Genomic DNA, 26,902 nt, shown 5'->3' on the forward strand with positions numbered 1-26,902 from the left:
TTCCCACTAGTAACCCAGAGAAGGGTAGTGAAGAGGGAGGGACTCAAGCCCACCCTCTACTCTGGGTCCCAGCCCAGGGGCCCTAGGAATAGTGGTAAACCACTTGAACTAGTGCTTCCTTTCCCTGGGCTACTTCCCTCTCCTGCTCTTCAGCTTGTGGGGCTTCCTGCCCTCCCTCTCTGCACAAGCCAGGTGTCTCTTTACCTAGGGTCTTGATCTTCTAGCCAGCCATGGCTCTTCTCCAAACTCTCCTCTACTTCAACTCCTCCAAACTGCTCTCTGCTCCAACTCCTTCCCCTGACTGATTGAAGCAGGGGGGGTTTTATCAGGTGACTGGCTTCAGGTGCTTTAGTTGGCTTCAGGTGCTTTTAATTAATCTATAGAAACCTTTCTTCCCTCTACAGGGAATAAGGCTTCTCCTCATCTTGGGACTTACATATCTCTCCTAGATCACTCTCCTGCTGCCTTCTGGCCATGCTGTATCACACTGTTCAAGCCTGTGCAATTAAGTAATTACTAAGTAATTACTTGGGCAGCTAATCCATGTGGAAACTCATGCTGCTTCAGCTTCACTGGCTAGCTAGATTCAAGTTAGCTCAGGGATGTCTACTCAAGCTTCCATCACACTCCAGGACTGTAGCATAGACACATAAAAGCAGCAACTCCACCAAAGAGCTGGGGAAGGCATCTTGGAGCAGGGATAAACCTCCTTGAAAGGAGGCAGCTGTGGGAAGCCTGACACACGTCGTGCATCGTGGCCTTTCCAGATAAACTTTTCTGAAGCTTTGTGGCTTTTAATAGAGGTTTCCATTTGCTAGTGTTGGGTACTGTGTGCACCCCTCCCCATTATCCCTCCTGGTCACGCACAGGAGCTCAGCATCTGGTTCCTAGTGAGGCTCTTACTTCCTGTTTCCCTACATAGAGAAGTGGTGTTGCCTAGTGGGTAGACATGCACCTAACAGTCAGCAGGGTTGGGCACTGCTCCCTGATCTCTTTGTTCCTGAGTTTATCCCTTAGCGGTAACAAAGGTCAAATGCCTGCTGAGAGCTTAGCCAGGAGCGCTTGTAAATTGCTTTGGGATCCTTGGGACAACAGGTGCAATTAATACAACCTGACATTAGTTTTACCTCCCAGCTTTCCAGCTACCATACCTGGGGCAAAAGGGGGACAGTCCAAGGGATTTGCCTCAAGAACGCACCATGAGCATCTCACTCTACGTTTGACCCCGGGCTCCTCCTAGCCAACCCTTTACTTTAGTCCCTGGAGCAGAGGATCTCACTTTAGGGCCTGCTTCCACAATGGAGTCACTGGAAGGACTCCCCTCAGGCTTCAGTGGGTTGGACCAGGCCCTCCATGGGGTGGGACTGACTGGGCCCCACTGTGCTGCATGAGTGTTACCTGCAGACGTAGTTCTCCCGGCAGGAATCCAGGGGGGTCAGGCAGTTGGGCTTCTCCTTGGACTCGTAGGAGCAGGCAGGGACAATGGTCTGCCGGCGGCGCTCGGCGCAGGCTGTGTCATCACAGGGGCAGAAGAGCAGCTCATGCGTGTACTCAGGGGGCACGCGGTCAAAGAACTTGCGCAGGGCCTTGTGGCACTTGGAGCGGTTGCAGGCGTCGGCCCGGGCCAGGCGCCGGATGCAGAAGGAGACGTACTCCGTCCTCAGCCTCTGGCACATCTCATCCACGTTGCAGGCCTTGGCAGCATCCAGACAGCGGTTCACCTGCGTCACCTCGTTCTCGGAACCTGCATGACCGGGAGACCCCAACAAAGCTTAGCATCGGCCTTCACAACACCAGCACCCGAGGGGCCTCCAGCTCTTGGAGGACAGTGGGGCTGGCCCCGGTTAACCCAGAGCCCAGGGAGCAAGAGGAGCTGGGATTCACCCTGGGGTTTCTCCAATGAGAGACTGCTGAATTGGAATTAATTTGCAAACTGGATACAATTAACTTAGGCTTGAATAGAGACTGGGAGTGGATGGGTCATTACACAAAGTAAAACTATTTCCCCATGTTATTTGCCCCCCCCCCGCCCCATTCCTCAGACGTTCTTGTTAACTGCTGGAAATGGCTCACCTTGATTATCACCACAAAAGGTTTTCCTCCTTCCTGCTGGTAATAGCTCATCTTAAGTGATCACTCTCCTTACAGTGTGTATGATAAAACCCATTGTTTCATGTTCTCTGTGTGTGTATATAAATCTCCCCAAGGCATTTTCCACCGAATGCATCCGATGAAGTGAGCTGTAGCTCTAAGGTGCCACAAGTACTCCTTTTCTTTTTTGCGAATACAGACTAACACGGCTGCTACTCTGAACCCTGGGGTTAATAATTTAGCCCTGACAAGGTTGTTAAAAACTAGCTCGCTTAGCACTTGCAGTGGGGGGTACTGTTCCAGGAAGGAGGGAGAGTTTCTGGTCACAGGCCAGGTACGGGCCAGGTTAAGACTCTGGATTGAAGCAAATATCACCTCCCAAGCTGTGCTAATATCCTTCATCCCCACTCAGCCTGTCCCCCTCACTCCGATCTTGAGCTGGCAGTGGAAGCAGTTGTCACCTCCAGAGAGGGAAGGAGTGGCTCCGGCAAGGGAGGAAGGGCTGCTGGCAGAGAGGAGATGGGTGAGAAAGCGCCAATCAGGCAGCAGGTGGGGGATGGACTGCTGGCTATCCCAGACTTGGCAGTGCCAGCCCCTATGCTCCCCTCCTCCAGCCCCGGCAGGCTATCCCTGATATGTGAGTTCCAGCTCTCCCCCACCTAGCCCCTGTTGATTATCCCTGACCTGGCAGTGCCAGATGCTTGACCCCTCTGACTATCCTGGACCTGGCAGAGCCAGCTCCCCACACCCCTGCTGGCAGTACCTTTCCTGGCATTGCCAGCTCTGCCTACTGGTGCAACTTGTCATAACTACATACACACACCAGGCTTCTGCAAAATCATGAGCCACAGACCGCTCGGGAAATTTTGCTCCCCCAGAACCCCACAAGTCTAAAGCTTTGCCCTGTTCCAGGATCTCAAAGCATGTTGCAAACACGAAGTAAGCCTCACAACTCCCCTGCGAGATGGAGAAGCACAACTGCCCCCCACCCCCAGATTACAGAGGAGGGGCACCCAGGCACAGGGAGAGGAAACAAGTCACATAGCGAATCAGTGGCTGGCAGAGGTGGGAGTGGAACCCAGGCATCCTGGCCCAAGCTGCACCCAAGCCACGCCCCAAAAGGACAAATGAAGGCTGTCTGCAAATATTGTAAACTGGTCCAAAAGTGACCTCCTTAAGATTATTTGTCACAAGACTTTGCACTCTGTGGCGCCTTTCAAGAGAGCATGTCCAACTGCTTTCCAAGTGATTTAATGAACTCTGCCCCTGCCAGCATTGCTGTGAGGGAGACTAGGGCACGGTGGGGCCTGAGCCTGCGAGCACAGAAGATGCCCGTGAATGTCAGTGGGCCATAGATGATGCCAGTGGTGGGTATCTGAGGAACAGCATTCAGCAGGATGCAGAGGAGTTCTTTACAAAGAGTGGTGTTTCCTGCCCCTTCCTTGGAAGCATTTGGCCACTGTGGAGCTGGGATACTGGATTAGATGGACATTAGGGCTGATTCAGGCTGGCAATTCCTCATCCAGAACCTACTACTAAAGACAAGTGCAAACACTCCGTCTGGGTAAGCCAGTATTTCTGAAGGGTCGGCTGAGCCCCTGGGGTGGGGGTGGGTCTCCCAGGACTGGACAGGGCTGTGAGAGGCATATACATTTAGGTGGGCAGGCCTGTTACAGTGCATTGCGAGGCACAATGGGGGCGTGACTGGTGTCATTTCCCCAAAAGGCAGCTCTAGCTGGATGAAATCTTTTGCCATGGACTTCAGTGAGGCCAGGATTCCTCCCCCCCTCATCCCCCCCTCATGACTGGCCCTTATTTCTGTGACGGGCTTAATGAAAGCCCCAGTTCTCTGTGACTCTGCGCTAATAACGCTATTTCAGACTATTGTGCCCTCACTGGGAGTAACACACAAGGCTGGAGTTTGTGGAGACTAGCAAGGTGCGTGTTTGTGGCACAGTAGCACTGAAAGGACCCATTCAGAATTACAGCCTCACTGTACTGGGTGCAAGGTCCTTAGACACCCTCACAATTGAGCACCTCCCCACTGTTCAATGTATTAATTCCCACCACACCCCTGTGAGGCAGGGCAGCACCATTATTCCCATTGTATAGATGGAAAACTGAGGCACAGAAAGACATAGTGATTTGCCCAGGGTCACCCAGGGAGTCTGTGGCAGAGCAGAGATCTGTGCCCGCATCTCCTGAGTCCCAAGCTAGCATCCTAACTGCTCAACCATCCTTCCTCTCTCACCGGCTGTAAAAAGTGCACCATGAAAGACAGTCCCTGCCCGAGGCTCTCACAATCTAAACAGGGTCAAGACCCAATAGGGGTCTGCACAACACAACAGGGGTGGGAGAGATGGGAGCCTGACAGAGACAAGCCCACAAGGTCACATAGCTTCACAGCAAAGTGCACAAATTAGAGGCGTCAGAGTCTTTCATAAGAGAAAAGCACAAGAGAGACGGGTGGCTTGGTAATAGGCCACCTGCCCAGCCATTAGCCGGAGGATGGTGCCACAGCTGGGATGACTTTGAGAAAGGTTCTGACGGAGGACAGGGTCGTGGCTGTGTAAGTTGGTTCCCACGCTTGCGAGGCAGCAAGGGAAATGTTGGTTTGGGGGAGAACAGGGACAAGCAAGTGAAAGAGGCTGCCATGCTGGCAGAACGAGGAGCGGGAGGTTGAGATGTATGGTAGTGTGGGAAGAAGCCAGCAGAAGGTAGCCTTGAAAGGTGGAGAGTTTGGGGGAATTTGAGTGCAGATCAGTTCCAGAAAGAATCTGTTCCTTCCCTGCCCCCCTCGTCCGAGAGCAAGGGGGCTGCTCGGTGAGGTCAGGGGCAGGTCAATGCAGAGAGATATTTCTCCACGGAGCCAGACTGTGGGATTTGCAGCTTCCAAAGACCAGAGGATCAAAGAGTGGAGCTGGATTTAAAGAGAGGCTGGAGAACTTCATGAGCAGCGATAACATCCGTAGCTAAACAACTTCAGCTAAGTTCATCTAACCCCATGCAACAGTGTCAAATCACCACCCCAGGGGCCAGGAAGGAATTCTTTCTGTCTGTCTGGATTATTTTTCTGCCAGCTTTAGCTTCAGGTACTGGCCAGGATAGTGGACTGGATGGGCCCATTAATCCCCACTTTTAGAGGTACAGAGGTGAAATGCCCCAGGTCACACAGACAGTCAGTGGCAGAGCTGCGAGCAGATCCCAGGAATCCTGACACCCAGCCAATCTCCTGCTCTAACTACTACCCTACACCATCTCTCCACACCTGGTTGTCGTTACACTGTACAGTCTGATAGTTACATCAGGCCACTTCTCTATTCAACTGGACAAGTACAGCACCGTCAGAGAGCTTACTCCTAACCACCACCCAGCCCTATGAAAGTGCCATGACCCAGGCCCGGTGCGATAAGCCAGCTGGCAGTTGTGTCTCCACAGCTCCTTTACAGTTTAGGATGTCTACTGGGATTCCATGACAACCATATGCTTGATTGGACATCCCATAATCCCTGCTGCGCAGTCGCTAGGGAAGGCTTCTGGGGCGCTGCATACCCCAGCATTTGAGAGTGGAGGAGGCTCAGGCTTTATGACGTGCTCCCACCCCGGAAGCTGGGGAAGGGGCCACCCTGTATCACATATGAGCGGAGAAGGGAAAGACCACTCCCCCACCTCCTCAGATGACATTCAAGGTCAAGGCTGGGGATGGACATGGGGCCGGGAGGAAAGGGGAGAGTTTGCTAGAGGTGGCAGAGGACAGGGGCCAAGGCCATGAAAACTGCAGTGACCTAGGTCTGGGAAAGTTGCTGGCTCTGGACGGGGTCACAACCTAATCCCACCCTGATTTCAGGTGTTGTAGCCATACGTCCTACCTGATTGGAGCCAAACCTGATGGTGATGAGAGTCATCTCCATTGGGAACTGCACTGTTCTGAGGCCTTAATGAAGTTTGCAGACTATTAGCAGCACAGGGCTCTCTGACTGTGTGTGTACACACGAGCCTAGTTTCTAACATGGAGACTGTGCTTCAAGCCTGCTTCTGAGGACTTTCACCAGCGTGACCAAACCACCATCATGGAAACAACTGGAGGGCTGTGAATGCTACACAACTGTAATTGTGCTGGAGCTACAGCGAGAAGCAAGATGAATGACTGAAGAAGCCAACGTTCAAGAGCAAGTCACTGGAGGATGCTCTCAGGCAATGGCCTCCAGAGGATTTGGTGGACTGATGGGGTCATCTTTACAAAGAGCTGTCAACTGACTGGGGAACCTAGGCACTACAATAATTCAAATTACAAATAATAATAATCATCATCATCAATAATTGGGGGAGGAATAGCTCAGTGGTTTGAGCATGGGCCTGCTAAACCTAGGGTTGTGAGTTCAATCTCTGAGGGGACCATGTAGGGATCTGGACTGGTCCTGCTTTGAGCAGGAGCTTGGACTAGATGATCTCCTGAGGTCCCTTCTAACTCTGAGATTCTATGAATCTATAATAATATCCCCCAGCCTGAGATCATCACTGGAAGAAAAGTCAGAGCAAATCTGATGCCTTTCAAATCTCGATGTCATCTCTACCAGGAAATGCAGAGTCAACGGGCCTATCTCCACTCACTTCTAAAGGATGGAACTCCATTGGCCTCAGCAAAACCACCCTTGATGTATACCAGTGCAAGCAAAGAGCAGAATCTCAAGCATAGAAATGTCTCAGTGACTAGCAATCTGGATAAAAAACTAATAGTGTGGTTACTTGGGAGTAACACTGTCTTAGAAAGGAAAGGAGAGACCTCGGAAAAATCAAGTATCAGGGGGTAGCCGTATTAATCTGTATCCACAAAAACAACAAGGAGTCCAGTGAGAAACTGCAGATCCATTAATTTGGGCTTGAATAGGGACTGGGAGTGATTGGCTCACTACAAAAGAAGCTTTGCCTTTCCTGGAATTGACACCATCTCATCTATTATTGGGAGTGGACTACATCCACCCTGATCAAATTGGCCCTGTCAATACTGGTTCTCCACTTGTGAGGTAACTCCCTTCTCTTTATGCGTCAGTATATAATGCCTGCATCTGTAATTTTCGCTCCATGCAACTGAAGAGGTGGTTTTTTACCCACGAAAGCTTATGCCCAAATAAATCTGTTCGTCTTTAAGGTGCCACCAGATAAAAATCACATTATCTGCAAATATTAGGGATTGGTGAGGGGGAAAGAATATCCACATCTTTCTGATTTCACTGTTAAACTACTTGATTTGAGCATGGAAGATGATCCCTTTTACACAGGAGACTCCCTGTTAGGAGTGGTCAGGCGATTCATCTGAGACCTCATGAATCTCCTTATGTGATAAAAGAGATAAAGTGAGATTCCTCCTGGCTGCAAAGAAAAAGAATTTGAAGACAAACTTTTTCATCTTTTCCAACTTGAGACTCGAAGCAGGAGGGACTTTATGCCAATTAGAGAAATCTTTATGGAAGAAGAAGCCAAGTCTCTTGCTAAATTTAGGATGCTACATCAAGACAAAAAATATCTTTGGTGAGTCATTGAAACCAGTCAGCCTTCCTGAGGATGTTAACAAACAGCCTCCGACTTATGGCTGCTATGGCCCTACAGAGACATGTGACCAAGTCACCTGGTACTGGCCTCCATCTTAATATTAGTGTTTTTCCACTGTCTGGGCATGGGAATCTAACTGGGAGATGAAGGGTTCCCACTATATGCCAAAGCTATTTAAGACAGGGGAGTGACATCATTGTGGTTCGTTCTTCACTGACTCCCCGCCCAAGAAGGAAGACTGCTGGAAACACCCAAGAAACAAAAGACTGAACTAGGGGAGAAGGGCTGAACCCAGGCGAGAGAGTTTTCTAGCCTGTGAAAAGAATAACTGGAGTTTTAAACTGCAAGCAAGTGTAGCTTTCCCCCAAGAATGTCTACAATCTGCATAAAACAACATTTAGGGTGATAATTTGCTACTTATAACCAATTTATGTAGATTAAGCTTTGATTGTGTTTTGTTTATTTGCTAGGTAATCTGCTTTGATCTGTTTGCTACCCCTTATAATCACTTAACATCTATCTTTTGTAGTTAATAAACTTGTTTTGTTTTGTCTAAAACCAGTGTGTGGAATTCATAACTGGGGGGTGGGGGGGACACAAAGCTGTTGCATATATTCCTCCACATTGAGCGAGGGGGCCAATTTCATGAATTTACGCTGTACAAATCTCTGTGCAACTCAAGATGGTACAATTGTGGGGTTTACCCTCAACAGGGGCGGGTGTGCACTTGAGTAACTGGGCAATTCCTTAGTTGAGCCTTGCCATGCAGAGCTGATCTCAGCATCCATGTGTAGCTGCAGCTGGGTATGTCCCTACCTGTATGCGTGCTGGTAAAGTGCAATCTGAAGCCTGGGGGAGGGCTTGGCAGGTTGCACAGCAGTGCAGTGTAAACGGAGCCCAGACTGGTGGGTCAGACCGACTCAGAGGTACCCCGGTTCCAAATGGCACCCGTGGTAAGGGGAAACCCATCACAGCCCCCCCCTTCACCTGAGGCCTCTCTCCCCTCTGCTCCTCCCCACCCCATCGCTCACCCTTATGGCCAGTAAAAGGTGGGACGGCATAGAATCATAGAATATCAGAGTTCATCTAGTCCAATTCATAGCTCCCCCACTTTTAAAAATGATGGGGCCAGAGCCCCCCCCCCCCGTTCCGGTGCCCCTGCCCCGAACTGTATCTGGACCCCATTGCCCCATCAGGCAGGCATGGGGCCAGATTTACCAAAGAGGTCTGCTTCCACTGAGGCCCCTGAATGGGGCCAATGGCTGCTGATCTCTTTTAAAATCCAGCCAGCTGGCTCTGCCCTGAAGGGGATGGGCACCAGGAGAGCAGGGTTCTTCTGGCCAGAGCTCTTCTCCCAGAGTCATGGTGTTTTCTACCTCAGCTGGGGGAGCTTCAGAGGCTGCCTATCCAGCCCTTGCCTAACTCTGCCCTGGTCCCTCGCTCTTTATGGCCCTGGTCCAAACATAGAAAGTGCCTCTCCTGAAGATGTGCTCTTGTCTCAACAGCTTAGCATGGAAATTCTCGGCACAGACAATGCTAGAGGGAGCCGTGCAGCGCAATAGATGGCGGTGAGGCAGGGAGAGGCCTAATCATTTCAGCCCTCCCAGATCTGGATTGCGGGCCCCCTCCCAGTGAGCACCCTGCTTTGGGCCAACAAGTAGGAGAATGCGCTCCGGCCCACCTACCTGCGGTGATGGATGCCAGCCGGACGTAGTCAAAGCCCCTGACGAATGGCTCATACGGAGAACTCTCCAACACATTCATACCTGAGGTGAAAGGAAGATAAGTTGAACCCCAGTACAGTAAGGTAGCTCTGGCTCCTGAGATTTGTGTTAGGAACCTGTCTCAGTGCAGAAGCCGGAGTCTGCAGAACAGCGTTTGCATTATGGGTCTCCATGGTGCATATTCTTATAGCGAGTCCATTTCCCCAGAGTAATGCGCAGGATTTTAGGGGCTGGTGGAAGAGGCCAGATCAACAACATCTGGAAAGCCAAGCCCTTATCCCCAGCACAGGCCACAGGAGATTTAACCAGGGCTACCCCTTGAAAATGAACCTCAACCTTGGCCTGAGTGGGTTAGCTTCTATGGGCGAGAGCTGTTTGGTCTTCTTGGACCCCTCAGTTCTTGGCCTCTCTGTTGCCAGTGAGGGGCAGTTATACCCGGAACTGGACAGACTCCATGAATACACATGTGATGGTAGCAATTTTAATTCACTATGCACCCAGTGTTCTATCCCCCCGTGAGGTCTTTCTCAAACTGGCTGCTTTCCAGACAGCCATCCCTAGGCTGTGCTGTTTATTTCCTTACCCTAGATTGGGTGTGCCTTTATAGTTATTAACAGTGAGTCTCCTCCTAATGCATGCTGCTCTTTCTAGCCGAGCATATAGCGAATGACATGCAGCCCCAGCAAAAGCCTCCCCGTATAGATTAAGGATGCCGGAAATTTTATTCCATCAGAGCTCTCCTTTTATCAACGCCAAGGACCATAATGTGCCATGCTACTGACTGATGTCTCAGTTATACTCTGTGGAAAATAGCTTAGTAAGTTTAAAAACAAACAAACCACTGGGGGGATTAGACATTTATATGGATAAGATCAGCAGCCTGAGCTGCACTAGCTGGGATAAAAGGCTATCAAACCTCATGCTTCAGGGCATATGCTGATCCCCAGCTGGGGTCAGGAAGAAATTGCTCCCTTGATGCTCAGTACTATGGATTACCACCGGTGTATTACAAGGCAAGTTTACAGCTTTCTTTGAATTACCTGGCACTGCCACTGACTGCATCGGGGACCATTCGTATGCTTCAGTGGAGCAGTTTCTCTGTTCTGATGACACCACCTGGCATCTGTTAATGCGTCTCCAAATACTGAAGTGCCTAAACACAGACTTGCTCAATAGATGCAGAGTAAATGCTATGCTATGTAAATTCCCTGGGCGTATGGTGCCACAACTGATTTTTATAAAGGCTTCTAGGAAGCTTTTCTGGCCTCTTGGGTACGCCCGTATGAAAGAACAGTCTCTGCATGTCAGTTTCAGAGTGGCTTCCTTTTTTAGTCAATGAGACATTTAGGGATTCTGAATATTATTGGGAAAATGTGTCCCAAAGGAAATGAAAGCAGAGAAAACAAAGACTCAGCAGTGTTTAATGGACATGCGAGGCAATTTGCTGCTCAGAGAAAATAAGGGGCTCACGACCCCGAGTGAAGCCCAGGTCACCTGCCGTGGGAAGCAGAACCTAGTCAAATCCTGATTTAAAGCATTCACTGCTTTTCCAGCCCTGGGCTCCCCAAGTTACTCTGCCAATGCATCTCAATCCTGACCTGCAGTTCCCCTGCTATTGCAGTGTAGAGCACCCACACAGCTCTGATGATGTGTCTCAGTCCTGACTTACACCACCCCCTGGTATTACAGACTTGGGTGGGAGACCCTGCAGCATGGGTGGCAGGTGAACCGCTGGCTCAAGGAGGCTAGCCTCCAGCCCTGCTCCCCTCCGCCCCAGATCATTGCAGCCGCTGGCCCTCGCCAGCGTCCCCAGCCCCCCAACCCCAGAGTGCCGGGCAGCACGACCCCAGTCTCCCCAGCCCTGGAGTGCTGGGCAGCGTGGCTCCAGCCCCATGAGACTGGGCAGTGCGGCCCCAGTGCCAGCCCCAGCTGGGGCCATGGCACAGGGGAAGAGCCACCGGCAGAGCGGGAAGCAAGAGGGAGACTGGGGGCGGAGTGCGGGCAGGCCCACACCTGGCTGTTTGGGGAGGCTTAGCCTCTCCCAGCCTATGATACCCGCCACCCAGGCATGTAGCTCGTTTTGGCCGGGACAGTCCGTTTTTTAAACCCTGTCCCAGCCGTCGCAACTTAGATCAGTTAGGGTGCAGAGGAACATGTGGGAGTGGGGGGTTAGCGGTGATGCCAGCCTCGCTGGGGGTAGTGGTGGCAGATTTGGGCAGGGGTAGGCAGGGCTGGGGCGAGCAACAATGCCAGGAGATGGGGGGACTTGGGCTAACCCCATGCAATGTCCCATTTTCCCTTTGGGAAATATGGTCACCCTAGACCTGGGTCACTACCTCTGTCTATACCCCTCCGTCCAGCCCTCCACTCCGAGGTCTGGCTTTCAGGCTCCGGGGAAGCTGATAATGATCTCTGGCTTGAAAAAGACCAAAATGTGGATCAAACTGGCTTTCTTACTCAGTTGTTGAATCATTTCCATCGGAGAGTAGATCAGCAAAGCACCGCACATGAAAGGAAGGGGGCCTGGTGGCCGTGACCTGCTCTGCTTTCAACGGTTGGATGGGAAACCCACTGCATTTCTCAACACAACTAGAACACAATAGTGTTAAGTTACCTATCCCCTCGCCCCCAGGGCTTTAGTTTTTCCATGGGGGAAGCTCATATCAGAGGCTTTCCTCTTTACCTGGGATGCTCTAGGTCAAAGGTCACCTGCAGAACCTAAAACAGTGGCTCACAATGTCCGCGGAGGGAGTGGATCTGACTAATCTCCCCCCAAGCCTTCTGCACCATGTCCTTTATCTCAATCGCTGGGGACACCACACCACCAACGTTCTACTTGTCACTCAGGTCTGTAACCTGGGCATCATCTTCCCCTTGGGCCTCTCTCTAGATCCTCACATCCAGGCTACGTCCAAATCATGCCATTTCTTTCTGCCTCATATTTCTAGAATACGGCCTTTTGACTCCATCCGCACAGCCAAAACTCTTGTCCAAGCTCTCATCATCTTGGGTCTCAATAGGACCTTACCAAATTTATGGCCAAGAAAAAAGCATCACGGACCATGAAATCTGGTCTTTTGTGTGCTTTTGCCCTATACGACGCAGATTTCACAGGGGAGACCAGCGTTTCTCAAACTGGGGGGTCCTGACCCAGAAGGGAGTTACAGGGGGTCACAAGGTTCTTTTAGTAGGGTCTCAGTATTGCCACCCTTACTTCTGCACTGCTTCAGATCTCGGCAGCTGGAGAGCGGCAGCTGTTAGCAGGACACCTGGCTCTGCAGGTAGCGCCCCGCCAGCAGCAGCCCAGAAGTAAGGGTGGTAATACCATACCATGCCACCCTTCCTTCTGCGCTGATGTCTTCAGAGCTGAGCGGCTGGAGAGCGGCGGCTGCTGACCGAGGGCCCAGCTCTGCAGGCAGCAGTGGAGAAGTAAGGGTAGCAGTACTGCTCCTGGAAAGAGCTCCCCATAAACATCCACAAAGCTGCCTCCAGTGTCCTCCTTCAAATCCCATCTCAAAACTCTCCTTTGCCGTGAAGCCTACAAAAAACTGGACAATGGTCCGGCTGCTGGTGTGCAGAGAGCACTGCCTGTCATGCTGACCCTATTGCCTCATTGTTTCCTTGTACTCCCCTATTGGTCTATATCCATCTGTTGTCTCTTGTCTTATGCTGAGATTGGAAGCTCCTTGGGGTAGAGATATGTTTTTGTTCTGGGTTTATACAGGACCTAGACAATGGGGCCCTGACCCATGACTGGTTCTCCTACATTCTATGGTAATAAAAAACAGCAATAACTAATGAAAGCACAGATCCAAGGTATGTATTCCTCCACAACAGCCCTGGGAGCACACTGCTTCAGGGGTTTCACTGACGGTAATCTCAACCAAAAAGAGGGCCAGTCCTGCACGGTGCTGAGCCTCCTTCTTTGCTAATGACTTCACATCCCAGCACTCAGCACCTTGTAGGTTCAAGTCCTAAGATTGCAACTGAAAGCGGGATTCCCAAGAGGTACACTGAAGCAGAGATCATGGAAGCTGTGATTAGGGCAGTTTGCCTTCTGCTGAGGCTCAGGGGCTACTTGGAGGGAAAACGAATCTGAGTCTGCCAAAAACGGAGGTACATCTTAAAGTCCTATTTCAGGAAAAAGATGCAACTGAACTTTACCTGCAGTTCCCAAGAGCCAGCTCAGGATTTCTTAGCCCAGTCACTTGATTTGAGACAGAGAGTACTGTTTACCTATAAGAAACTGATTCTGACCTAAGATACGAGTGTCCTTGTACAAAACCTGTTCCTCCAGTCAGTCCTGGCAGGACAGAAAATGCCAATATTCAGACTTGTATGCAGTGTAGCTGTAGCTGTGTTGGTCCCAGGATATTAGAGAGACAAGGTAGGTGAGGTCATATCTTTTATTGGAGCTTTCGAGCCACACAGGCTCTTCTTCACGTCAGGCAAAAGCACTCTCAGCATCACAGCTAAATGCAACGTGGAACAGATTGTTTAGCATAAGTAGTTAGCACATATTGTAAGGGACCATTCAAGGCAGAATGGCCCATTATCACATCTGCAGTCATAGGACAAAAAGAGGGGGTTAGTGGGTTACAGGTTGTAATTCCACCAAATGCATCCGATGAAGTGAGCTGTAACTCACAAAAGCTTATGGTCAAATAAATTTGTTAGTCTCTAAGGTGCCACAAGTACTCCTTTTCTTTTTGCGAATACAGACTAACACGGCTGCTACTCTGAAATTTGTTCAGTTTGTGATTTTTAGTGTCTAGCAGTTATGAATTTAAGCTCCCCCCAGGTTCATCTTTTGAAAGTGTTGTGTAGGTTTCCTTTGAGGATGAGGACTGATAGGTCAGACATAGAGGGACCGGTTTGTGAAAAGTGGTCATCCGCAGGTGATAGGGTGTTTTTGTCCTTTATCATTTTCCTGTGTGAGTTCATTCGAGAGCATAATGATTGTCTCTCTCACCAACAGAAGTTGGTCCAATAAAAGATATTATCTCACCAACCTTCTCTCTCTAATATTCAGACCATGATATGACTTTATTTAAAAGACAGACTGATTGCGGAGGAGACCCTGACTGAGATGCTACATGCTGCTATACAGGAGAAGCAGCAGAAGTTGGGGACTGGAGCATGTACTTGGGTGCAAGGGCCCTACACAGAGCAGCATACAGTAAAGCAGCACTTCCTCCCAAGGGGAAAGGAGTCTCCCAAGGTGACTCATTAATGAATAAAAAGAAAACCATCTTCCTCTCCAAATGCAAACAGATGGACATCATACCGAAAGGACTGAAGGTAAAAAATCCATTACAATCTACATACCACACAGACTATGCTGACAGCTTGTGCCACACACTCTCAAGGAAACTGCGGAACCACCTGATCAACATCCTCTACAGAAAACAGGGAAAGATTAAGAATGAGCTTAGTCTCTAAGGTGCCACAAGTACTCCTTTTCTTTTTGCGAATACAGACTAACACGGCTGCTACTCTGAAACCTGTCATTAATGAATGAGATAACAGAACTAAAGACCAGTGGTGATTAACTCAAAGATGTGATGCCGAAATGAAGATATTACAGTGAGCTGTCCAGGTGCATGATGAAAGAAATCATAATGGCTTGATCAGACAGGCAGACAGACAGCTCCAGAGAAAAGGATGTGTGACAGCAGGCAGGCTGCCAGAGGCAGTACTTGTGACCACTGTTTCAGATGTGCCAGTAATGAATACCATCAGTCAGGATGTCATGCAGGAAAATCACAAGAGAGCAGAGACAAAGCTGGCACTGCATCTGATCTACCAGGAGCAGCCTACCTTTGCCGTCTTACACAGAAGCAGGAAACAAGAATAGCTAATTTAGTTGGAAATAAATGCACTCTGTGGTGTTTCGCCAAGTCCTGTGGGACACTAGAGCACAGGTATGCCTGGTCTCAAGTCGGTGGGTGGAAGATAATCTCCCAGGGACACACCTTAGAAAGTTTGAAAAGTTAGGGGAAATAGAAGATGGGCTTGGCCATAAAGCTGCCAATGGAACTCAAATCCCTTACAAAGGACGGACTAATGTCCTATTCCAATTAAGTGAAGATGATGACATCCTGATGTTCCTGGACTGGTCAGTGCACACAAATTAGAGTACTTAATCATCGGCTACGATGTTACTGAGAAGACAGTCAAATATCACTGCTGCAAATCCTGAAATTCACATGATGAGGTGATCACCAGCATGTAGCCTCACTGACAATATTAAATGTGTATTTCCTCACATTGCCATGGCAAAAGTGGAAGCTCTTGTGAACATCATCTGAAACAACAATTCTGAAACCTGAGCATGCTTCAAATGGAGAGAAGGGGTGTGATTATCCACCAAGGGAAAAATCCCCACTAATGTCACATGACGGACGCATACAGGTCTGGATACTGAAAGTTTAACAGCGATATTTGAGCCAGATGTTGCTCTCAGTTGCCTGAGAATTTGGACAAAAAAGAAACAGTAATGAAAATTATAATCGTCTTACCAGATAAATATCCCTGTGAGTAAACCATTAAAACTTGACATTATTTTAAAAGGACGAATTGCGCTGGGAATTTTACAGCAGATTAAATCTGAAATTCCAGTGGATATTCAGCAGATAAAATCCTTCCTGGTGGCAGTAGTGTCAAAAATGAGAGATGGTAGTCCCAAGGATCAAAGGCTAAGCCAACAAAGAAAACTACTTCTATCTAGAGGGGATGATCAAGATCTCTTTGAACCAGCACTGAACCTAGGCCATTTAACGGAGATGCAAAGGAAAATGGCCCAGCAGATGCTGAAAGAGAAGACCAAGGCATGGATTAAGACATGGGATGGATACCTAATCTGCAGATGCATATCAAGTTATATGACCAGCAACATGTACAGAAGGCTTACATCTCAGTGTCTCATCCACTGTATAAAGAAGTCAAGGAATACCTGCAAGATCTCTTAAACAGGGGATGGATCACAAAATCAAAGTCATCCTGTTCATCACCAGGGCGATGTATCCAGAAAAGGGATGCTAATCTAAGACGTTGCATCAGCTATTGGGAACAGAATAGAAAAACCAGACCAGACAAGCAACCCATCTCTCGAATCCAAGATGTTCTGAGTGGATTAAGAGGTAAATCTTGGTTCTCCATCTTAGATCAAGGGAAGTCCCTCAAGGTTCATTGACTGAAGAAACCCATCACTTCACAGCCTTCATTACTCCATGAGGTCTATACGAATGGATTAGCCTGCTTCCTTCCAGCAATGGACAGAAGAGTGCCTTGCAGAATTTTAGAAAAGGAGTACTTGTGGCACCTTAGAGACTAACAAATTTATTTGAGCGTAAACTTTCATGAGCTACAGCCCACTTCATCAGATGCATGCAGTGGAAAATACAGTGGGGAGATTTTATATACACGGAGAACATGAAACAATGGGTGTTACCATACACACTGTAACGAGAGTCATGTTCTCTGTGTATATAAAATCTCCCCACTGTATTTTCCACTGCATGCATCCGATGAAGTGAGCTGTAGCTCACAAAAGCTTATGCTCAAATAAATTTGTTAGTCTCTAAGGTGCCACAAGTCCTCCTTTTCTTTTTGCAGATACAGACTAACACGGCTGCTACTCTGAAACCTTGCAGAATTCAGTGATGAGATGTGTATGCCCTACCTGGATGATGTCCATGTGCGCAGTGACACTTTTGAAGAACACATGGAGAATGTAAGGAGTGTATTGCAAGAGCTACAGAAGCATGGAATTAAGATGAAAGCTGCCAAATGTGTGTTCTTTAAGAAAGAGGTACTTTACTTGGGAATTGAGGTATCTGCTGAAGGTTTTAAGATGGATCCATCTGACATTTTGGCTATTCATGATTTTGCAGATAAGCCACCAAATATCCTCAGGGAACTTCACAAGCTGCTAGGCTTCCTCACCTATTATCCAAGCTACTTCAAGACTTTTTTCAATTAGCAATGCCATTTCTATGACTTGTCGACTGTTCCATTGGAATCTGACACACAACACCATTAAAAGTGGACCTGGAAAAAGAAGATGCTTCCAGTAAGGCATTAGGTGTAGCCTTATACCAGCATCAGGAAAGTAAACCGAGAGTCATTGGTTATGGGTCAAGAACACTAACTGCAGCTAAGAAAAATGATCACCTTCATTCAGAAAAGCTGGATTCCTCGCTTTGAAGCAGGCTGTAACTGACAAATTCTGTGACTACCTCCACTATACACAATCCTTCACAGTTTACAGGGATAATAACCCATTAACCTATGTCCTCCCCTCTGCCAGGCTGAATGCCACAGCACACTATTAGGTTGAAGAATTAGTTGACTTTAATGTCAAAGTTAGATATTGTCCAGGGAAATCTAATGTGGTTGCAGATGCTTTATCCAGAATGTCCCTTGATGTGGAAAAATATATGATGAAATGCAGAGATGTTGTTAATGCTGTCTTCTTGGTTAGCAGTTATTACTATCAACCCTTTGGCAGCAGAAGACTTCTCCATGGCTATTAAATCCACCATAACGCCTATTCTGTGAGAAGATATTTTGGCAGCTCAGAAGGAAGATCCAGCTGTTGCTAAAATTCTTCATTATAAGTCCTTGGGGCATACACTGAACAACCAAAAGAGCTCAGGAGGATGTGGTAAGATCTCTGCCCTGATGTGAGAATGGCATTGGTTGCATTTGGATACAGATGGAATACATAAGCAGAAAACCTACTTATGAAAGCAGCGGTATCACTTGAAAAACCCTAAGGCGGGTATCAAGAACTACACAAAGAGATGGGACATTTAGGAGCAGAGCAAGAAATCAGTCTCACAAGAGACCACAGATGAAGCGGGATATTGAACATCATATCACTAGAGTCTATACATGTGTCACAAAACCTCACCAGCCTTCCAGAGTTCCACTAACATAGTCACAACAGAACCATCTGAGCTTGTATCAATGGACTTCTTGCATCTAGTCAGAAGCAAAGGAGGATATGAATAAATCCTAGTAATAGTGGATCACTTCACTGAGTTTGACCAACCCTACCCTACCACCACCAAGTCAGGCAAGACTGCAGCAAACATGATCTTCAATTACTTATTTGGTTTTCCTGAAAGGATCCATCATGACCAAGGGGCAGAGTTTGAAAATAATTTATTCAGAAGGTTACAGCATGACTGTAAAATTGAAACATCTCGCACAACCCCACACCACTACAGGATAATGATTAGGTAGAAAGGCTGAACTAAACGCTATGTTGAGAACCTTACCAGAAGAATAAAAGTTAAACTGGAAGGACTCTCTTAAATCAGGGGCAGATTTAAGGGTCAGAGCCTGGTTACCAAACATGAAGCTTAGGCTCAATGGTCTCATCAATTTAGGCTTTTTTTAAAGATAAAAAATGAAAAAAAAATCCCATAAAACAAAAAGCACAGACCTAAACAAAAGTGGACTCTCACCCAAATTTTGTTGGCTGGTGTATATCCAATTATTGGACCCTCACACCACAGCGACATTTTTCCTTGGCAAATTATTCTACGATGCTGTCCAGCTGTCTCATCTTTCTCAATTGCAAGGAGCACGCAGACTCTCAGCCATGTTTGTGATATGACTGACCACATGTAGTTTTTGACACATCTTAATGTGCTTATTGTGCAGTCAGCACTAGCTACTCCAATTGGTATGGTGAGAAAAAGTCAACACAACATTTCCATTTCCGGTAAAACAGCATCAAGAGAACGTGACATGCTGAAATTCAAGTAGTTCCGGACTCCAAGTAACAAAATGAACACTTCTGTGCCCTTTGTAAAATAATATATCTTGAAAGACAATCTCATGAACCAAGTCTAAAAGAAAAATATATGTATTTTCCCATCAGTTTAAGAACTTTTTTCTTTAAAGCTATATTATGAAGTCGCCTGGGATGAAGGAAACTAAATAGAGGAGCTACTTCTTGAAATCCCTCACACTGAGGTTTTAGTTCCACGATCACATTGTTTAAGACTTCAAAATATTTTTTTGACGGTTACCCTTTGTTTTTAAAGCAGAATCGTGTGCAAATTCATCATCCATGTGGCATACGCACCTTTTCCTGTGGCTTGGATAGTTTGCGTTTTCAAAACCCATTGCTTCCCCCCACCTGCTCTGAGATGTTTTTACAATTTTATCATATTTTTCTTCAGCTCTGAGTTTGCTGAGCTCATTCACTGTGCTCTCAAATGTCCAGAGGACTTGGAACAAGTCAATTTTCTTTGACTGTAGGATTCCAGAGGCTGCAGCTGTGATAACTAAGATCCTATGCCACCATAATAGATTGAGGTAAACCATCCAAGCCATCAAAGACAGGTTGCTTTTTGCTTGTAAGTCCTCGCCACTCCTGCGTTCAGCAACAGTTTAATCTTGTAGGCATTCAATTACATTCTCAAAATTTACTATCGTTGCCTCATTTCATTCAAGCTGCCCATCTAGACTTGCAGCGTACCTTAAGATGTAAAGGTCTCCTTCATTCTTCAGAAGCGTGTTCAATTTCATCGGCTGCATCAATCCTGTCAACTTCTGTGAGGGCTTGGATTGCATCATCATTTCCTCTTCCTTTTGCAAAGCTGTACTCTCTCAAGCACGATACAGATAAAAAAGATAAAGATTCTCTTTAGAATTAATCATTCATTTTTCCCATCGATGGTTAGAGTCTGTGAAATATTTATTTATTTCCTGCAAAGTTGTGAAGAAAACCTTCAGATCTAGACTGGCCTTACCTTCAGCAGCTTGCACCAAAACTAGGTTAATGTGATGTGCTGGGCAATGGATGTATGGTGCCTACACTTTGTCTCCCCTGCCTGAAGGATATTCTTTCTATTTTTGCTTGCAATCCTCCATGATCTCCAGCCATAACCTTGGCGCTATCTATTCCTGTCCAGACATCTGTTTGGGGTTTAATCTATATTTGCAGGATAAAACATTAGTTAACTGGTCACACAAGGATGCAGCACTTGCCTCTCTTACTGCTCAAAGCTTACAAACTGCTCTTTTATATCTGCCACTTCTTTGACACAATCAATATTAACAAAACAAAGCAAAATGGCCATTTGATCAACATTGTGAATATACATGACTTCATCTGCAATGACAGTAAAAAAAAAATAGCTTCTTTGCCACTGTTAAGTATGCACCACTTGCTAAAAGACATATAAATTCATTAGTAATTGTCTTGCTCAAGTATTTGACTATCTTGGTATCGCTGATATTTTGGGCAAAAGTTGTATTATGTCTGTCAAGTAGCTTTCTGATGGTCAGGTAAATACCACACTTGTTGCTCTCCAGCACCTCGGTGGCCATGGAAGGCGACACCTAAAGTAGCTAAAGTTTTGACTGTGCCAAGAAATATTTTTAGTACTTGACATTTCTTAATATTTTCAGATGCTTGTTTATCAAAACAGGCTTTGATGAGGTGACCCTTCGTGACCTGCAGAGCTGCCACACGTGACTGCGCACGTTGTTTGCTCCTCCCATGAGCACTGATTTTAGCATAGTCTTCCAATCATTGTTAGCCATGTTGATTTCCGAGTTTCTGAATCACCCAACGGGCAACATATGACCGTATGCGTAATCTGAAAGATCTGCATAAACGAAACCACTTGACATGCAAACCTTCATATGATCAATTTTTCATTCTGTAAAATGAAGATGAAAAGTGGCGATATGTAGGGGAAAAAAGGAAACTCTTCATTTGTCCTATTGCTCAATGGGCTGGCAAGGAGTAACCTGTAAAAGTATACACAATGGCTGAGGTGATAAAATGGAATCTTGAAAGCAATTCTGATCAGATGGGAACATCAAACCTATTTCAGCAGGAAGGCTGCTTGGACCTGCGTCATTGCTGCCTGTTTATCTACAGGAAACAAAGTACATTTCCCAATGGCAGCCCTTTGGCACTGGAGCGTGTCTGGTGTCTGTAACCCATGCAGGATGGGGTAGGAAACTTCTATTACTACCAGATATGGGGCATGCCCAAATGCTGAGAGATTTTGCAAAGGCATTGCAAGACGGGTGGGTGTGGATCTCTTGGGACCCTGATAAAAATGGTGGTTGATGTCCAGGGGCAGTGTTAGACACATGCAACCCGTACAATTGCATCAGCCCTGAGACTGTGCGGGGCCCCTTGCCAGGGTGACTGACTCAGTTATTTGTGGGGGTGAGGCCCCAGAATCAAGTGGTGGGGAGCAGTTGGTAATGGCAGAGGAATAGCTTATGCAGCTGCTTGCGGGCCCATGCAGTTGGAGGACCCCCTGCAGGCTCAGGGCTGCTCGGCTGCATAATATATGCCTGGCACAGGCTGCTGCCACTGTCTGCAGCCGGCTGACATCTCTAGGAAGAGCCCGGTGAGTGAGACTCCAAAATGGTGGCTCTGCCATGAACTCTGATGAGTAGGATGGCCAATGGCAGAGCCTCACCTCCCACTGTGAGGGCAAATTCAAATGAGAGGCAGCAGGAACTGGTGTGCGGCTCTTCCGAGAGGCTCTGACTCTAGCTCTGGTGGTTAGCGGCTCTGGCTCCCATGACAACAGTTCTGGCTTTGGCAGGAGCAGTGGCGATGGCTCTAGCAGCAGGAGCCCAGGAGCAGGGCCTGGGCCGGGGGAACAGATGGTATGGCCTGGAGCTAGACAGGCGTGAGGGATCAGGGAGCAGAGGAGGGGTGCAGAGACAAGGATGAGAGTGGGGGTTGGGGAAAGTGAGAGTTTATCTATCTGAATGTGGGCCATGTGACGGCCCACACTAAAAAACTGCACCGGGACCCATCTTTTTCTTACTCTATCATTGGCAGATGGGAGGAGGAGATGGGAGGGACCAGGTCAGCATTTGCTGGCTGTTAAATCTGCCACTGCACGTAATACGGTAAATTACACCTGTAATTGTACATGAAATTAGGCAGTAGGGTTTGCACTTTTCTATTTCTTGTATGGAATATCACCATGTTTGCCCATTGACGTCATATTTGGTTTATCTATGAATTTGGAATCTACAACCGAGGACCATAACAATTATGCTGAGAAATGGAAACAGCCGATGAAGGAAGCTTATGAACCGACATCAAAATGTTCTAAAAACTCTGCTACTCATGGTGAGAATCATTACGAACAGAAAGTGCATGGTGCTGACCTCTTAGCAGGTGAGAGAGTACTTGTCAGGAACTTTTCAGAGAGAGAGGGAGCAGGAAAATTAAGATCCTCCTGGGAAGATAAAATTCATGTAGTATTTGAAAGGAAAGAGTAGTCGATGAAGTAAAAGCAGAAGCTGGAAAGGGGTGTGTTAGAGTTCTTCATCGCAATCTTTCACTTTCCTCTGACTTCTCACCCTGGGATAGAACACCACCCTCTAACCACAAAGGAAGACACAGTGAACAAGGCAACTAGCCCAATAAGAGATCACAATAAAGACAGCAATTTGGATTCCAGGGACTCTAATAGTGAGTGAATCCAGGAGCAGAAGCATTTCATCCGCGTCTGGGAAATGAGGATGTTGTTGATCCTGCAAACTTGAGAACGGCTGATCAGACTGATATGACATACACACCAGCCGAAGAAAGACATGAATGCCAAAATGAGACCATGGTACCAGAAACCATCGTGCACAAGAGGACAGATCACCAGAACTATCCACTGACAGGTGAGATCATCTGACTAGAGAAAGAAGAAGCCGACAGACACTGGCATACGAAGAGTTAGGGACACCTACTCATCAGTGTCTAAATCCAACTATTGTACAGGTGATTGCACTACGGGGTTATCCTCAGGTTTGTTACATGCCATACCCATTGCTGTACCTTATCCTGCATTCTATGCAAGGCTGATGTAATACTGGTAAGTGAAGTGTTCGACAGCTCTGGATAGTTTGTAATTAGGGTAATTTAGTACATTTTCTAAATAGCTTTCAGTATGTCCTGTAACTTGCAGTTAGATGGTTATACCATTGATCACATCTGAACTGTTATTTTATAAGGTATGAATATATTTGTGGATTTAAGGGGTTCAGAGCTGACTATTCATAGAATCATAGATATGTCAGGCTGGAAGGGATCTCAAGAAGTCCTAAAGGTTAGCCCCCTGCGCTGAAGCAGGACCAAGTAAACCTAGACCATCCCTGACTGGTGTTTGTCCAACCTATTCTTAAAACCTCCTGCCCACCATGCTGACCAACATAGTCTCATTGTTTCCTTGTGCTTCCCCTCTGTCTGTATCCATCTGTTGTCTCTTGTCCTATACTTAGATTGGAAGACCCTTGGGGCAGAGACTTTCTTTTTGATCTGTGTTTGTGCAGCACCTAGGACAATGGGGCCCTGGCCCATGACTTGGTTTCCTATGTGCTACAGATAATTACACAGATAATTAACAACAACAATAGCTAATGGAAGCAGAGACCCTGGGTTGTATATCTCTCCACAATAGCCCTGGTAATGCTCTGCTTTGGGGATTTCATTGACAGTGAACTCAACCAACAAGCAACCCAAAAGAAGGGCCCAATCGAGCAAGGTGCTGAGCCCCCTTATTTCCCAATGACTTCACATTACGGCACTCAGCACCTGGTAGGTTTGGCCTAAGAGCTGCACTCAGGTTTCTGGGAAATGGGCAACACGGCCCTTGCTCCTGGTAGATCTGGGCAGCCATTCACTTTGTTCTGCACAGCCTCTTGATCCAAGCATCACCCTCAGCACCTTTGCTTTCTGCTCCTGTCAGCGTTTTATTAACCTATCTGTTCTGCAGCCTCTGGTTGGAAGTGTCCGTTTTATTCCTCATTTAATTTTCATGGTGCATAAAACACTGGCAGGCCTGACTGGGAAGAGTTATCGCTGCCGATGTGCACTGTTATAAGGGTGCTTAAAAATATTAAATCAACATTTACTTAAATATTTGCACCATGTGGGGATGAAATGCAGTGTCAGGAGCATGCGCCCCAAATCTGACACATTCCAAAGACACTGTCAGGCAGGAAACTCAACAGAGTTTGGTTTAGAACCATAGAACCACAGGGTTAGAAGGGACTGCAAGGGTCATCTAGTCTAGCCCCCCCACCAAGATGCAGGATTTGTTGTGTTTAAACTATCCAAGACAGGTAGCTCCAGCCTTCTTTTGAAAAGCTCCAGTGAAGGAGTTTCCACCCCCCACAGGCATCTGTTCCATTCTCCTAATGTTCTCACCATCAGGAAGTTTGTCCTGAGATTTAATCTAAATCTGCTATGCTGTAGTTTGAACCCATTGCCTCTTGTCCTGCCCTCTGTGGCAAGAGAGAACAACTTTTCTCCACCTTGTTTATGGCAGCCTTTCAAGGGTCTGAAGACAACTATCATATCCCCCCCTTAATCTCCTCTTTTCCAAACTGAACATACCCAGTTCCTTCAGCCTTTGCTCATATGGCTTGCATTCCATCCCTTTGATCATCTTCGTCACTCGCCTCTGGATCCTTTCCAGTTTCTCCACATCCTTTCTATACACTGGTGACCAAAACTGGACACAGTTCTCCAGGCAAGGCCTCACCAGGGCCGAGTAGAGCGTTACTATCACTTCCTGTGACTTCCATGCTGTGCCTTGATTAATGCAACCTAAAATTGCATTTGCTTTTTTTGAAACAGCATCACATTGCTGACTCTTGTTGAGGTTGTGATCCATGACAGCTCCCAGGTTGTTCGTTTTTTTTGTCACCCACACCATATTATTTCTTCAACACAGACTTTAAAGGGACATTTATATAAAATCAACAAAACCAGGTTTAGTTTATTCCTTTTTTTAGAAAAATGCACTTGCACTTCCCAGCTACAGAACTCTACCCAGGACACAAACATTACAGATTAAGTCTTGTAGCCACCGGGGAGTTAGATAATGATTATTCGCCTCATTAGCCAGATGGAGAAACTGAGGTACAAAGCAGTAAAGAGATTTACTAGAGGTTACAAAGCAGAACTGAAGCACAGTTAGGAAAAGAACCATCTATAAGTACCGATATGGGAAGGGATCTAATGTAGCAGACAAAGGCAAATAACAAAATCTAATAGCTGGGAGCTAAAGCTAGACAAAATCAGGTTAGAAATAAGGTGGATGTGTTTAACAGTGAGGGTAATTAATCATTGGAACAACTTATCAAGGGCTCTGGTGGATTCTCCACCACTGAGTGTCTTTAAACCAAGATGTATGAAACAAACAAACAAACTCTAGCTCATCCAGAAGATATGGGCTTGATGCAGGAATCATTGGTTGAGATTGCTATACGATCACAATGGTCCTTTCTAGCCTTAAAATGTATAAATCTATGACCTCTGATTTCCTGGATCCCAGTTTCCGTGCTTTACCCACACAGAGTATCTCCTGTGTTTTGGATTTCTTTCCCAGTGTTGGAAACACAAACACAACATCCCTGTGCTAATGTGTGAGTTGTGGCCAGGTGGTATCAGCACAGGCCAGGGGTGGGGGTGGGGGTGGGGGGCAGGAACACGCATATTCTGTCACTGATGCTTTCTGCAGCCTTGGGAAAAATCACTTAGTAATAATTCATTCCCCACCCCACAGCTGGGGAGAAATGAACCTAAGCGAATTTGGGGCTGGATCCCAAGTGCCTTCCATGTGGAACTCCCAGATAAGTCATTACAATGCAGGCTGCAAGCTCTCTGCGGTAGGGATTGTTTTCAGTGGATGTTGGTAAAGAGCCCAGAATGATGGAGCCTGACTGGGATCTCTGGGCGCTATGTCATAATGATAATAGATAAAGGGGGCAATGCAGAATTAGACCAAAGGCTTGGAAGATGAAATGGTCCAGCTGATGCAGCTGAGATAGCAGCTCTGCACACATACCTCTATCCCCAGGGCTCACCTTAGCTTGAGGCATGATGTAGCCACTCTGATATGCCCTTGGTAACACCATTCTAGACACTGGTAGTAGTGGGACTGAAGTATGGCTACACTAGACACTCTGCAGCTACAACGCCGTAGTGTAGACTTTTACCACAGCAATGGGAGGGGATTTTCTGTCGCTGTAGAACATTCAGCTCCCTGAGAGGCAATAACTAGGTCGAAGGAAGAATTCTTCTGTCAACTTAGTGCTGTCTCCACCAGGGCTTAGGTCGGCTTAACTATGCCACGCAGGGAGTGAATTTTTCTCACCCCTGAGTGACGTCATTGGAGCAACCTAAGATTTAGGTGTAGACCCGAGCTGACTAGAGAAAGAAGAAGCCGACAGACACTGGCATACGAAGAGTTAGGGACACCTACTCATCAGTGTCTAAATCCAACTATTGTACAGGTGATTGCACTGTCAGCCCAGGGGACTGACTGCAGAGCCTGTCATATCTAAGTCACTCCTGGTCTATTGAAGGATCCAAAAGTCTCTATCATCGGATGTGGCTGGTGGGAAACCTGGGAGAAATGGGTAGGTGGGTCTCAGCCCAGATCCGAGCGGGCATGAAAAACCACCACCAGAGCCAGCACTAACTGCAAACCAGGTGGGCATCTCAGCAGAGAGGCCAGCATCTGGATGGC

At 47.2% G+C, this 26,902-nt stretch overlaps 1 protein-coding gene across 2 annotated transcripts in view; it reads right to left on the reverse strand.

Annotated features, from left to right (window-relative positions):
- The window catches only part of GFRA4 (GDNF family receptor alpha 4), a 132,821-nt gene that overhangs the window by 25,554 nt on the left and 80,365 nt on the right, over nucleotides 1–26,902 (reverse strand). For both annotated transcript variants that reach the window (XM_038400512.2, XM_038400513.2), the window contains exons 3-4: nucleotides 9,327–9,407; nucleotides 1,399–1,744 (exon numbers count right to left, since the gene is read on the reverse strand). In XM_038400512.2, coding sequence (XP_038256440.1) covers nucleotides 1,399–1,744; nucleotides 9,327–9,407 — 427 coding nt within the window. The remainder of the gene's footprint in view (nucleotides 1–1,398; nucleotides 1,745–9,326; nucleotides 9,408–26,902) is intronic.

The sequence above is a fragment of the Dermochelys coriacea genome, chromosome 4 (assembly GCF_009764565.3).
Source record: "Dermochelys coriacea isolate rDerCor1 chromosome 4, rDerCor1.pri.v4, whole genome shotgun sequence".
NCBI lineage: Eukaryota > Metazoa > Chordata > Testudines > Dermochelyidae > Dermochelys > Dermochelys coriacea.